The following is a 15,944-nucleotide window of genomic DNA, read 5'->3' on the forward strand; positions in this document are numbered from 1 at the left end:
CTGACTAATGAGCTATCTTCCAGAAAACACTGTAGAATATGTATTTTATTCACTATAAACATGAAGGAAAAATTGTTGGTTTTAGAAGAATGAGCAGAAAAGCAAAAATGAATTGACTTTATCTGAGTGAAGACGTAGAAGTGTCGATGGAAGAAGGTGCCTTGTGTGACTTTTAGCCTTTTCAAAAAATGTGCAAGACTTTCTCTCTGGTGAGGAGAATTGTCTATCTGCTGTAGTACAGACTATCACCTAAAACAGGAATCCACAGCACTGCAGCAGGCCTAGAAATAGCCATGAAGGACTTGTTCAGCTCTCACATTGACAGTTTGTTTGTTACTGTGAAGAGGGAAAATGATAATTAAACAGTGCTATTCAAAGCTACCTTGTAATTTCGAGCTTTGATTTCTATGAGATTTTTTGTCTTTGGTGCTTCATAGGAAGACAAAAGTCTAAGAAGCACTAAATAATGTTATGATTAAAGGTTTGTTAATGTACAACAAGCAATGTCTACACAAAACCAGTCTGTTCCCAAGCAAGATACTCTTATATATTCTTTCCTTAAAACAGTCTAAATTACCTGCTGGGGCTTTGATATTTAGCTTTTTCCCTATGTTTATGAAGACTCTAAAATATATGCATTTTCTGAAACATTCAGTAGGCTCTAAATTTTGGCTTTATTGGGGATGATGGTGACTGTGAATGTTAAGATAAATATCCATAACATTTTTTCCTGCCTGTTTCTCCATCTCTTCCCATTTCTCCATCTCTTCCCAAGATTTCACTCATATTAAGTGCTAATTCAGAGACAATACAATGAAGTTGGTTCAAATCATATATCCCACAAAAGAATATATCCCAAGAAAGAATAGTCTATGCATTTATAACATTATCCATTATAATCAGGAAATTAAAAACAATCCCTGCATTTTTGTGAAAGATACTCTAGTTTCATTTTTGCAGTTCATTGACTGAGATTTACTGAAGTTCAGCAGTTATCAATAAAAGCGTCAAGATAATTTGCTGAGTATCAAACTGATCGTGGTGAGACTGGCATTTTTAACCAGAGCTGATTGTACTTCAGTTGACTGAGCTGTGTGCTGGAGGGGAACAGAATCAGTTGCTGGAGGAATATGAATTGTATTCATGCCAGGAAAACAGTATGCTCTTTGCCAAAGCAATAGGGAGAAATTCTTGAAACTCCTTCTAGAGTTTGCTTTTTCCTGTGCATTTCTTGATGAAAACTAAGTGACAGGATGCTGCATAGAGTCAAGACTAGCAGAAGGTAATTCTTGTCATGAAGTTTCCATTGTGTAAAATGCTAAAAATAAACTTGAAGTATAGCACCAACATATTTATAGTACATCAATGTGAAACACAGTGCAAAATTTTCTGTTTATGGTCAAGTGAGAATTTTGTTTGGGGAATCCTTTTCTACTTGTATTGAAGACTTTTTCTCCTTCTGTAGTTATAGAGGAGAGAAAGTTATAAATGGAGACTTGTAGATCTATTGAGAACAGCCATGTGTTTCCATGCTGTTAACAAACAAATGTAGCATTTTAAAAGACCTTATGTTTATAAATAGAAAATATGTAAGATCCAAGTGTATCTCCTAACTGTAAAAAATATTAGCTGTAACTTTTGTCCTTTAGCTCTTTTATTTCTCAATAAATTTTTCTTTGAAAATACAGTCTTATCTTGCAGGTGAGTAGTTGATTCATCTGAGTGGTTTAAGATTTTAGGGACAGTATAAATTATATTACTACATTAGAGATAGTCCAGATTTTCGATGCTTATAAGACTTGATTTAATAGTCATCAGTGGAAATGAAACATGTAGTACTTTCACTGCTCTCGATACTGTAACCACTGTGGTCTAGGGTATATAATAAAAACTTCAATCATGTTCAATATATTATTTCCTGTGGAAATACAGCTTTTTACTGGCTAGGCTCGTAGTTCAATGCCTTAGAAAGCCTCGGGCAGCCTAGAGAGGTAGCATGGGCAATCCAGCATTTCAGTAGCTCTAAAAGCGGCAATAGTAGTTGCAAAGCTGATACCACCAGCAGAAGCAAAGAGGAAGAAATACAGCTTTTGGTTGCCAATTCCTGCAATTAGAAGCTTTCAAATAGAAACAGAGACAAGATGTTCGCAGAAAGGGTGCAAGCCAAAGAGGCCAGGCCCCCTCTTGGTCCTTTCTTTTATTGGGAGAAGGGGAAAGGGGAGGACTGGGGGCGTACCCAGGGTGACCGGCCAATGAGACACTGCTAAAGAGTTTGAGTTACATTTGGTTTTGCCCGCGTTTGGAACAAAGGGCTTCAGAGCACATGACAGAGGCAAGTCCTGGCTTGTCTTGGGGAGGGGGAAGGGAAGCTCGGAACAGGCAGCAACAATTTCCTGAAATTTAGAAGGAAAAAAAATCTCATGTTCAAGTAAAGCATCATGTTGGTGCTTAATCAAAAACGTAAAGGAAAGAAAATTCAAACAGAATGAAAATCCATTGTCATTTCTGACACAGTCTGTCAGATCCATACTACTTTTATTCTGTGTGCAGATGGACAGTGTGGACAGTACTATTTTCCAATTGCTGAAGTGGCCTCCACTAGGAGTGGTGTATTCTGGAAGCTGTTTCTCTGTTCTTATGTTGCCTCATTAAACTTTCCTGCAACCTTTTCTGTTTTCCCCAGATCCAGGTACTTAAAAATGGGGAAATACCAAAGGAAATCTGTATTTTTTTTATTTACAATTCTGGTTTTTATGGTATAATGTAGAGACCTGGGATTGAATGTATTTATAGACTGTCTGCAAGTCAAACTATAGGCCAGATCACTTGCAAATGAAAAACATGCTGTGCCTACAGAATGTTTTGGATCTTGAATGCTAGAAGAACACATATATCATTGAAATAGATTTACAGGATAGTAGAAAATTAAGAATTTATTACAAATGGTGTACCCACTAACTTTCCTTACTTTCTTATATAAATTGAAAATTTTATGTACAAATTTGGTGTTAGTGGAAATCAAAATTACCCAAACCCATGTGGATACCCCATTACTTCTTTTCTGTGTTGTCATTCAAAATATTTGTATGTATTATGTGATGTGAAATGTAAAGTACGGACTTGCACAGAGTTGGGGAGAAATCTCTCATGAAAGATGGGAGGTCACTCTTCAAAACTGTTTGTAACAAACAGAGTAACTCAGTTGATTAGTGCTTTTGGTGTGGCCTGAGAATTTCCTCAGGGAGGAAACTATTGGACAGTTGGAAAAATGCTGTTGGAGGAAAGTTCAGAAGATGTGGTTGTGGGAAGCAGTGCTGACCACAAAGAAAAGTTACTGGGTGGCTTCCTGAGTTTTACTGCAGTGAAATTATGGTTCCTTTCTTGACTTTGTGTTCCCCTTTGTGGCTCCACTTAAAGGATCAAGTATTTGGGTACCCGTTACCTGAAGTCTGCCTTAGTTCTGCTGTTTCAGTGCTGGAGGGAAGTATGTTTTAAGTAAACACTTTCTAGATTTTCTAGAACTTCAGAGCATAGGGACATTGGTTTTGGAGCAGGGAAAATGTAGAATTCATTTATATCTGTTCATTCATAAGGCTCAGTCTTTGGTATAATTCATGGCACTGTGTGTTCTTATTTTCTTAAACTCTTTCTTCTGAGAATTGGTAAATAATGTATTGGCGCTTTTGTTCTGATTTTAGAATCACTTTTATTTGAGGAGTTGATTAAAGCTTATGTGTTTTTGCCAGAAGTGATTGCTGTAAATGCAAATGTGGAAGCCTTTCATAGGACGGTTTTGTGGAAAACACATTGTGTCCACTGAACTGTATGGATAAAGGGGAATTTAGCTTCATTTATTTGATTAAGAGGAGTTGGTAGGGTGTAAATTCCTTGTTTGTTACTGCTGATGCTTAACCAGTCTGAACCAGAGCCCACTGGAATTAATGGAATGGTTCCCATTTGTTTAAGGGTAAGTCTTTCAAGCCCTAACAGACTTCCCGCTGTTCCACAGTTGAGCATTAGTAAGGCACAGGAGCCTGCCAATCATGCAGGATTTGTGTGTGTGCACGTGGTGAGATTTCTAAGAGGCTGAATACTGCTGTCATGAGGGTAATTTTTATGTGGAATTTCATAATATATAAGAAAGTGTGTGATGTTTTTTTTAACCTATACTTCTGCTATTGTAGCACAAAAATGGGGTAAGATGATTAGAAGGAGTTTGCATTGCCGGTTAGGAAAGTAATCACTTGTGATTTTTTTAACTGCTTGGGTTTTCTTTTTTCTCTCTACTGGCCCACATGTAAATAAAATTTTTAAATCTTGATAATAGCATCAAATAACTTAGCTAAGAACAGAAGCTTTTATTTTAATGGAAGCGGTAGGAGAATAATTCAATTACCATTTTTCTGACAATACATACAAGGTGGTGAATACAATAGGAATTTATTAGATGATTAGAATAGTATGTTGATTTTAAAGATGGTAATGAAAAGTAAAGATGGTAAAGATGGTCTCTTTCTGTTTGGGTTTCATATGTAAGTGGTTTTTGGTTCACCAGTCCCAGACTTCTGTCTGGGGATCTCCTCTGTGGTTTTTATAGACTACTAATCAGATCACAAGAGGCAGGGAGGCATAGGCATCACCTTACTATGAAAATAATACTCATTACTTCTTGTTGGTTGTAAGTCCTAGTGGAAGTAGTGTCCGTGGTTTGGTTCAACTATTAAGCAGAAATCTACTCTGCAACACATATGAAGTTGTTCTCTCTCTAATAAAAAAACATTTTTACAAAATAAGGAAACTTTGTTGAATGTCAGTACTAGTTTGAAAACAAACTAGCAGGAGATTCCAAGTCAGAACTACAGTTTAATAGGAAAATTAAAATAAAGGCAGAAAACACTGGCTCAAACTGACAGAGTCAGGATACAACCCTGTCGGTCAGGGTGGTGGTAGCAGTCCAACTAAATGGTGGCTGCAGTCCTCTTTGAAGTGATAGATATGGTTCTGTTGAAGCTGTGGTCCTATTGAAAGGTCTGGTCTTCCTCTGAAGGTCCAGTGGTGGCTATGTAGCTCTTGTCCTCTGGGCACCCAGTAGGTAAGGGCTGCTTGTGCTGTTCCAAACCCCAGATTATATCTAGGTGGGAATGCTTGGTTCCTCCCCCTGGGTGGAGCATCTCACAATGGGATGATGTAATTTTATGAGTCGTGCAGTGAGGCCTTGATAGCTCATTAGGGGAGATAGCCCCCAGAGGGAGTTACCAGGGATGAGTTATGGAGAGGATAAAGAACACTGCCCCATTTATCTTAACAGCTTACATAGGTCACAATGGAATACATACCTTTTGGTTACATCTTACATTGTAACCTAAGACAATGTCTAAGAGTATAATCTCAGCAGAATTTGAACATCTAATTTATCCCCTTGAGACTTACCATTGCCAGGTGACACTGCCTTTTGAAAGCCTGTCTGCCAAGAGTGAGAGTCTTCAGTGAGTTGGCAGCCGGTATGCACAAGATTGAATTATTTTAAATGCAATATCTTTTTTTGAACATGTGTGTAAGTGCCACTTCATTTCCTCAAGCTGCCTCACAGCAAGCACTAGTTTCTGCAGTTCAGTAGTTTCTTGCTGTCTGGCTGTGTAGTGCAGCCTTGTAATAGCTGTGTCTCTTGCTCTGCGGGTGTGTCTGACAGAACCACATGATGGGTGCCTCTTGTCGCACCTGTAGCTCTGTGTTCCTTCAGCCTCGGTTATCAAAGATAAGTCTGAAAACATGAGCACTTGCACTGATCCTCCCAAGAGTCTCTGCATACAAGCAGGACTTCATTACATTGCTGTCTTGGTGACAGCTGTGCTTATGTTGTGCTTACTGATAAAATCCAATCTCTTTTATCACCTTTATAACCTGCTGTTAAGGATGCCAGAGGAGTGGCAGCTCAGAGAGGCGTCCTAGCTGTTCTGATAGCTGAGATGCAATTAAAAGATTTTACAAAGTGATAGAATAACATGGATATTTTCTATGAAGCATCTCTGGTGTGATTAAAAGAAAAAAGCCACTCCATTTTGTTCGGAGAACATAGTCTAGTCCTGTTGGAAGATGGCCATTCCAAGCCAAAGCAGACAACTGACTTCTTAAGTAAAGAATTTATGTCTCACTCAGTGTTTCAGTTTGAGTTTTTCTCACTGTGGCTACATGGTTTGCAGTAGTGCTGCTCTACATTGTAGATGATGTCTAGTTGGGTCAGGTGGAGGCTGTAGTCACACTGAAAAATACTAAAAACTACCTAGGTCATGGGATTTCACTCAAGATACCTCCCGAGGTGTGTGTAGTAAGTTCAGAGTACTCAAAGTATTTAGCCTGCATGTTTAAATGATATGTCCCCTGTCATTTAAGGTTTTGTTCATATGATTGCATTTGGCCAATGTCACACAGGATGGGAGGGAGTGAAAACAACCTGGTCCCTGGAGTTCCGTAGAAAATGCAAATTTAATTAAATAGAATGTACATCTAGCAAAGGAGTTCTATTCACAAGGGATTGCATACCACCTAAACTTGCAACTGTACTTCCTCAGTCTTGTTTTTGAGATAGGAAGACCAAAACTACAGTTTTCCAGTGGCACGGGGCTTTTTGCTTTGTTAACAAGTCCTTTTCTAATAATTCCTTCCTTCAGTTCTCTTTTTGTACAACGCAGACATAATTCTGAAAAAGCATCAGCTCAATCTGTCATGATTCCAGGGTTTCACTCTTGGTTATGAGTGACACAAAGGCCATCATTTTATATGTTTATATGACTTTCAGATTATTTTTTCACACATGCATCAGTTTACCTGCATCTATGTTAAATATCACTGACTATTTTAGTGCCTACTACTCAGCTTCATACAGGCCTTCTGTCGTTCTTCATAGCCAGCTTTAAATAACTTGTCATCATTCACAGACTCTGTTACCTCACTGTTCATTCCCTTTTCCAGGTCATTTAGAATATGTTCAACAGTAGAGTTACCAGCACAAATTCCTTTAGGAGTCAAAACTGGTTTTGTTTCCTATTTTTTTAGATGCTTTTCTATCCCCGTGAGGATCTTTCTCTCTTTTCCTATCATTGCTTAGTTTCTTGACCTACGTGGCCATGTGGTATGAGAAGTAACCTTTTTTCTATGTGGATCCTGTTATGTGTTATTAAAGTACTGGAGTGGAGTAACCAAATAAGTGTTGCATAGCCAGACAAAATTTATACAGAAATACAAGTCTTGAACTACAGAGAAAAATGTTGGTTAATAAGAAAATATCTAGGGAATCTCTTTGTGCAGTATACATTACAAACTGCAAGGCTTCAAGCTATTGAGATATCCTTTGTAATATGTCCACACACTTGTGTCACAAGAAATGCTGGTGATATTCCTACTTGGGCTGAATGTGCTTTACACCTGCAAAGCAGTGGCACCTGTTTACTGTTTGTTTCAGATGCACTTCTAATTTGGACTGCAAAGAGTGTGAGGCATCTAACATCTTAATTCATGCTGGGTTTTGTGGTTTTTCTTAATACATACTTTTCAGTCTTTTCTGTCAAGCAGGTTGCAATTAAAGTTGGAGCTTTTTGTGATTATATTTACCCTGTCATACAGCTGCTACATTATATTATCAGAAATAGAAGTTTAACTATAGAGAATGTGATATTTTTCATTTTTTCCTTTGGGAAATATACTGAAAAGGTAGATAACTTCTAACATCCTTGTTTTGCAGATGAAGAATGGTAGAAGCTTCATTTGCTTCTGTTTTCCTTAAATGACACTGATTATATGCAGCTGCTTTCAAAAGAATGTTTTTGCTACTGTATAGGATATTGGAAAATTGTAGGCATGGCCACTGTGATACTCACTTAGCTGTTCAGATTACTTTTTGGTCAGGCTCTGTCTCCCAAATAAGTAATAAATTAACGTTCCTTTGTCTTTCTCCAAAACTATTCCTCAGTACCCAATACTGCCTCCCCACATGCTTGTATTGTAGACCACAGTGTACAGAAATACAGCATGCTTCAAGCAACATCGTTTTGGATGCTTTAAGTTTTGTGGTCAGGACCTTGGTAAATGGCATGTTAGAGAGAACTGTGTACTCTTTGATCTCTCACCAGCCAAGAAAACTTGTTCTCAACATGGGTCATTTTCATCATCGTAATCATACACTGAAAGCAGAATATTTTTATTTTTAGATGTACTGTCTATTTATGTTGCCACACTTGAAGTTTCTACCAATTGCTTGAGTTAGTCTCAGTGAATGAAAGAAGAAGAGCTAGAGGAATGAGAAGAGTAATTGATCTATGTTTATTAAATTTTCAAAATACAACGAATAATGATATGGAATATGTATAGTCCTTCTTTTAAATCCCAGCTGAACATTTACACTTTATTTAGTTTATCTTCCTTCTTACAGTTAAAAATTAGATAGCAAAGTTTAAATGAGTACACTCTTATGAAACTAATTATTTAATAAAATGTGTCCACAAATTTGTCTTTTAGATTAATTTAAAGAACAAGCCTTTCTTTAAAAGGCAGGTTCAGACTGTACCCTTTATTTTCTTTAACTTGCGAATTTGCACAATGTGGGTGTGGACTATCCTTAACCTTTTTTTACAAGTAACGGTTGCATGGTACTTGAACTATTTGCTTTGCAAAGTAAAAAGCAAAGGATTGAAGTGAATCATAGGAAATATTTGCAAAGAAGCTTACAGGTCTGAATTTTCCAGCCTTCATACCAAGTGTTGCAGGGACTTTTTGCTGTTGTCTGCACTATTTTTAGGAGAACTTTTTTCCTAGTATTTGCTCTTGATTGAATATTAAATATTGTAGAGGTTATCAGTGAAACTGTTGGAAACATCTTAAGACAGACAGATAAATAAAGTGGATTTATAGTCTCCATGCAGGAAGATGAGTAGAGAGCTTTTGACAGACATCTAAATCTGTAAAATGCAGTAAAACTGGATCAACCCTTCTTTTCTTCTATTACCATGTAGCATTACAGGCATCAAAGGATCGTGAAGTTGTTTTGGTTTGCAGCAGTAGTAGAAGGATTTAAAAGGTTTTGAGTTGTACAGAAAATAAATGGATTTTCAGACATTTTTGTGGTTTTCCTGGTGGTCAGATAAATTAGTATTTTTTAATTTTTGGTAAGTTTTTGGTAGGTAACTAGGACTGTATAAGCCAAGGAACAGATGATTGATTCTCAAGCATACATTGATCAGCAGGGTAGAAATACGAAAAAATTTTACTTCCTGTTTTCCACCTCTGGAAATCATTGCCCAGTTGGATTGATGAACTAATGAGTGAAGCAGAAGGCTGCTGTAAGTGTATGCAAAAATATGTAGGAAGACAGTTCTTCCTCTAGAAGAGCTACCCACCTAACATAAACAATGTTTTAAATCAGGAGGACACATGGGATACTGAATGAGGTCAGAGAGCTTTTTTGAAAGGCGAGGAGGAATAAAACAGGGCTAAGCACATTGCAGCATTTTTTATGATCTCCCCTATGCTTAGGAAGTGAAGCGAAAGAACAGACTGCTGGGCAAAGTAAGCAGTTTTGGTTTATCTTTTCTGTTTTATGTTGAATCTTCTGTTATTAACGACTTCTCAGAACACACTTCAGTATGGCAAAACCTGTAATCTTGTAACATTTCTGTAAATTGTAAGGGGTTTTTTTAAGTTCAAAATTGTATGAAATAATGTGGGTGTCAGATTCTCATTTCAAGGTGAATTCGTTATTTCAATTACTTTCCTCTTGATTTATGCTCTGGTGTAAGTGAAAAAACAGCCCTAAGGAAATAACTGACTTGTCTGCACAAACTGATCTGTGCGTTGGAAATCATTGCTAATACAAATTAATGTTACCACTGCTTTATTCTACTCTTCCTTTAAAGAATAGCACTCAAAGTATACCAGAGGGTATACTAGAAATGACTCATGGTGTTCATGGATTTGTGAAATCATAGTTCAACCTGAATCTGAATCATATATACATAGAGAGGAGGGGAACCAAGCTGGTGGAAGAATTTAAGTGCAAGGCTTGGGATGAGTGGCAGAGGTCACTTGGTTTGCTCAGCTTGGAGAAAGCTGAGGGGTGACCTCAGGGCAGCCTACAACTTCCTCAAGGGGGAAAGCAGAGGGGCTCATCCCCTCTTTCTGTGACTGCTGACTGGGCATGAGGAGATGGAATGAAACTGCATCAGGAGAAGTTCACTTTGGGCTTTACAAAAGGTTCTTCACTGAAACAGGCTCCCCAGGGAGTGTTACAAGCCTGCCAGAGCTCAAGGAGCATCTGGACAACCCTCTTGGTCATATGGTTTAGTTTTGGGTAATCCTGTGAGGAGCAGAGAGTTGGAGTCTATGATCCACATAGATATGCTATGGTGCTATGATTCTAGACTTAGTTTTTGTGGAAGTTTTAACCCTTTCAGTTCAGTGCTTACAGGGATTACTATAATGAAAGTAATCTACTTCGATATAGCACTTCCTTTTGTAAATTTTTTATTTGCCTCTCCCGAACTGAAAGTAATTTGGTAACACATCTTGTGTAAGACCACACCAAAAATCTATCCAGTTCATTGTTCTGAGAGTAGCAGTTGTGTAGGACAGAGTATACGAGGGCAAACACATTGAATACACTTCTCATGTGTGGCCCCCACAGCCTGCTCCTAATCTTTAGGTTGTGATTTTGGAAATAAGAATTCTTGATGGATTTTTCTTCCACTTTTTGAATCCTTTTATTACTCAACCTGCATAAAATTTTGACACCCACAGCATTCCATGTAAAGGAATTCCACACTTGAGTTTGGTTTGTAATAAGGAAGTATATACTATCATTTATTTTCAGTACATGACATCTTAATTTATTCAATGCCCTTATTAGAAAAGAATTGTTGTTCATTACTCAGTTTCCTGTGGCCACACAATTTCTTCGACCTCTGTCCTTTCTCTCATCAATTGTCCATTTTTTAGGATAAAGAGTCCTATTTACTTAGTCATTCTTCACATGGAAGTTGTTCATAGCTTTAATCTTCCTTGCCTCATGTCTTTGTATCTTGCTTGGCTTTTCTGTGTCTGTTTTGTAACATGGGAACCAAAACTGCATAGTACACTATGTGAGGCACAAGAAGGACCTTGGTGGTGGCATTGTGTCCCGTTCATTGCCAATTTTAATATTGGGATTGCTTTGCTGAACAGCCTCTGGGCATTACCTGTTCATTACAACTTCACAAACACTTCCCTAAACAGCAATAGCTAGTTCAGAACACATTCTTTTGTGTATGTGGAGTGTTGGCTTTTCCCTGCCATGTTCATTACTTTCCCTTTTGTTGTACTTAAATTTGTGCACTGGCAAGACTTAATGCACTGAAAGATTGTTCACTCTTCCTGAAAAGTCCAGGATATTCTCTGGTCAACAGCCAGGATATGTACTTATGTACTTATCCAGTAGTCAATTTTCCAACATCCTGCTATGTTAATGACATTGGCCTTCGGAAAAATCAGATTTCTTGAAGGTGCAAATCAGCTATTGAAAATTACATAGGACTTTTCATCCTAGTTTGAAATATGGATGTGTATAGAAGCCGTGTATGATAGTAGAAGTAAAAGAACTAAGCTGAGGTTTCCATAAGGGGCAAAGGGCCAGACTTCTAAAGTATTTAAATAATAAACTACTTTTGTGGGTAGCGAGAGTTGGCCACCTCAGTTCCTTTAAAAATCTGATCCTGAAACCATTTTTCAGGCTGTCAAAGGATTTCTTGAACTATGCTATGAACTCCAAAGTCACTTACCAAGGGCAACGGCTTCTGAGGGACCTAGATTTTTCTATAGAGATACAAAAGCTATTTGAATACTGTTTGGTGACCTAGAACTCCAACCAAAACTCTAAAATCTTTCAACAAATTCATTTTAACATTAAATATTTGAAAATAAATATCTGAATAAAAGGTCATTGTTTTCTTAACTAATACGAGTCTTATCATTTCCCAAGAGACTACCTAAAAAAGAAATATAGAAACTGGTGAGGCTCCAAAGTTGGGGTTCAGGAAACAGTGGCTTCTGTTTGACAATAATAAAGTTCATGACAAAGGCTGTGGGATTTTCTTTCAATGTGGAAATAAAGCTTTATTTCATTAGCTGCTGATACACTGATCCAATGGCAAAAAAAGTAAAATGTTTAGCCTCTACACAAGCAAAAGCATCACATTTTTTGTATATAAGTCTGTAAGGAGACTATGCAGACCTATGAAGGCAGGCTTGATTACAGAACTTAATAAAAGGCATCTGTCCTTTGATTGCTGAATTAGTCCACAGGGCAGTTCTTACTGTCAACCATAATGGAAAAAGAAGAAATAAAAAACTCCCCCATAATATAGAACAAATGCAGAAAAAACCTGCTTAGATGCTGTGGAAGTGAACATTTTGTCTTGAAAAGGAAACAAAACCAATATGACTTCTTCAGTCTGTGAAATCAGAAAAGGGATCTCTCTAAAATTTATATTGCAAGGGAGAAGAGAGCCCAGGAATTTTGCATTTCACCTGCAGCAGCAAAAGCTGAAGGCAGAGGTAGAAACTTACCAGCTGGGCTGAAGAGAAGGAGGAAAATGGGTAAATGCAGGGGGAAGAATATCTGAGCTTAAGCTGCAAGTCATAGGATGGAAAGAAAAGAATTCATATCAAGCAAAATTTTTGTTTATCTTAGTTCTGTATCTGGTGCTTATGTAATGTAATAAACCAACAGTACTGTCAGTATCCTTGTAGAGAGCAAGCATCATCCGTTTTCCATGACCAATACATCTGATGAAAGTTGACCTGTACTGTCTGGAAAGCAATGCACTTCTCTGAATAATAGACAGTACATTTCCTTGGCACAAAACAAATGCTTGCAATGGGTGAATTAACATGACTGACAGAGTTCTGTTCATAACAGCTCAATATGAGGGAATTTATCAATTTCTCTTCAAAAAATTATGCCAAAAGATAGTATTTCACCAAACAACTTCAACTTTATGCTCTGGTAAAAGCATTTTTTCATTTAGTAATCTAGTTTTGTTACCTGGACCAGATCAGAGTTTTTAAAAATTGTTCTATCTTCTTGAATCTTATTTTAAGTCTCATACATGGCATTCTAAGGATATTTTGTAAAGTATATCTAAAAATACAATCTTTCATACCATTTATTTGAAGTATTTAAAATAGTTTATCTTGTGTAATGTTATGGCTTCACATACCCTATGTAGCTGAGCAATCAGAAGTATATTCTTCATGCTAAACTTTAAAATTGGAAATGCAGGCTCACATAATTTTATATTTAGACCAAGCCTTGATATTGTAGTTTTGAGACATAAGGTTTAGAAAGCATGATTCTTTTTTTGACCTGCCGAATGTCTTTCATTGTGCTTAAGAAAGTAGATGGCAAAGAGGAGTAGTCAAGGAGGAGTAGCAAAACATATGACAGAGTAACACATAACACAGTGATGTTGTAAAATAAGTAGTATTAATCTTTAAACTATTTCATATTTTCTACGGACATCACGTGGCTGTATGAGGATTTTTCTCCCAGAAGAGATTCTGCTTGGATTACTTACAAGGTTTCCCTTGGTTTTGTAGGGGTTTGAGGTTTATTTTCTTTTTTAGGTCAGCTTCAGTGCTCCTTTATCTAAGATGAGCTGAGTCCTCCCCAGTTTGTGTATGCATACTCCAAATGAGTAGCCCCTTTTATATCCTTATTAATCTGGTAACATTACACAAGTCTGATGTAGATAGGGAACTTGGGTTGATGCCATGAAGATTTATGCCTTTTCTTTTATACTCCTGTTATACCTTTTTTACAATTTCTGTATTCCTGGTGCTTTTTGCCTACATTCTTGGACTTGTTTGTCAAGCTGAGAGACTAAACATTTTAGAAGCTTCGTAGTTAGGGATCAGTGTGCCCCAGACCCCAAGGTCCTCTCCAGAACATATTCTGTAAACTAAGATAGAGCCATCCAGGGGAAGGTTCCTTGGGGAGGGGGGTCTCACTCGAGCCTCTCATTGGGGAATCTTTGATAGATATGCTAATTAGTAAAACCTATAATGTTATACCCAATGTTGGGGGGGAAGAAGAGAGACACAGAGACACAGACACAGAGATAGACTCGGCGGGGTGCATTTCGATGCATATGACCTAGACGTGTACACCTAAGGATCCTTAAAATAAATGCCAAGGTAAAATCCCTTTTCCCCTTCTAACTGTGTATGACTCTTGATTTTAAGACCAGGAAAAGGCATCAGGGTATGCACAAATCTGTTTATTAGAGAAAATCAACTCAAAGTGTAAAGTCCAGTAAGAAAATAGAAGCTTTGCAACTCCTTCATAAAAAATAGAGAAATTGTGTCCTAGCATTTCCTTTCCCAACTTTCTGTTCTTTCCATTAGATATGTATTTGCCTCACTGTGTTGTGCAGAATTTACTCTTTTTAGAAATATCTAGTTCTGCTTCCTATTGGCTCTTACACGATCATCGTACATCATTTCATGAATTCTCATCTGAAAATCTGTCAGCTGAGCCCTTCAGAGTCCCTAAAGTGATTGAAAACCATCTCTTGAAAGAAGCTAGAAAATCAACATTGATTTCTCTCCATCTTTTAATGCGTCTCCTAGTCTGATTGAAGTTGCCTTCTGGTAGTCATTGGTAAACTGTTGTCAGCTGATACAGTTAATATAAAACTTCTGGGTTTTAGGTCTTGAACTCCTACCTTATTTATGAAAGCTCACCTGGAAGTTGGTTTGGATGCTCCTGGGGTGCCCATCTGACTCACTTCCTCGCTGTTGGTTTCAATAACAAACTGGTCTCCTAATCATCCCTGGTCAATGCATTTTAATTTTTTTTCCTGAGCTCCCTCCTAGAAGGAGCTTCGGGTTTCCTTTTGAGAGGGAATGTGAACAGAGTTGACATTTCAGTCTTCTGTAGTATCTGAATATGGGGCCACATCATACACAGCTCCTCCAAAGACAGTATGAAGATATGCCACAGAAGAAGCTTGCTGACCAGATGTGTACCTTCATAAACACAGCCAGCTCAGCCCAGAGAGACAGCTCTCTGATGTTGATACAGGTCAGAACCTGGGGCTCATTCTCTGTAGTGACCTAAGAGAATTGATAGTAGTAGCACTGACTCGGGAGATCTTTCGATCCTGTATTCCTACCTGGAAAAAGATACGGGCACTTGTGTGACCAATTCCAATCTTGAGCATTCTTAATACAGGTATATGAGATACACATATAATATCTGTGTACAGAATGAGTCCAGTTACCTGGCCTCAGCTGTGACACTTTCCACTGGTAAGTTCTTAAAATGCGGTTCAAGCTCAGAGTTAAATACATCCGTTGAATCATAGCACAGATCTTTGCACATATATACAACAAATTGTTTATCCAGTGCAGAAAAACAAATGGATGATACTGCTTTATTTTCCAGCAGAGTTCTAAAAATTGCGCCATGAATATGCAATATACCTAACTTTGTTTACTGTTTGATTAAGGTCTTGGCATTGACAAGAGGACATCTTTACCACAGAGCAATTCTTCTCCATGGGATGATACACTTTTCAATATATCCATGCATGCAGCAATACGACATGGCAAATGGAAGTTACTAACTGGATATCCAGGTAACAAAATAACTCCTTTTTGTACAGTGTATCCTATCTCCTATCCACCACAAACTCAGTTTAATTTTGTTTCATGTATTTTAATTTCTTTTAGTAATTCTGCTAACTTCTTAGGTTTTTGACCACATGCAAAGATCTAGAATGAGCACTTATAAAACCCAAACTATTTCATTTTCCAAATATTTTGTCTACAAATTACTTTAACTGTAGTGAAAAAGCTGTCATAGAATATCTCAAGTTGGAAGGGACCCATAAGGATCATAGAATTCAAGAAGAAGGTGC

At 37.6% G+C, this 15,944-nt stretch overlaps 1 protein-coding gene across 1 annotated transcript in view; it reads left to right on the plus strand.

The window, feature by feature from the left end:
* Positions 1-15,944, plus strand: part of ARSB (arylsulfatase B) — a 76,457-nt gene that overhangs the window by 48,330 nt on the left and 12,183 nt on the right. The window contains exon 7 of the mRNA XM_048291874.1: positions 15,534-15,662. Within this exon, the coding sequence (XP_048147831.1) occupies positions 15,534-15,662 (129 nt within the window). The remainder of the gene's footprint in view (positions 1-15,533; positions 15,663-15,944) is intronic.

Source organism: Corvus hawaiiensis, chromosome Z, assembly GCF_020740725.1.
Source record: "Corvus hawaiiensis isolate bCorHaw1 chromosome Z, bCorHaw1.pri.cur, whole genome shotgun sequence".
NCBI classification, from domain to species: Eukaryota; Metazoa; Chordata; class Aves; order Passeriformes; family Corvidae; genus Corvus; species Corvus hawaiiensis.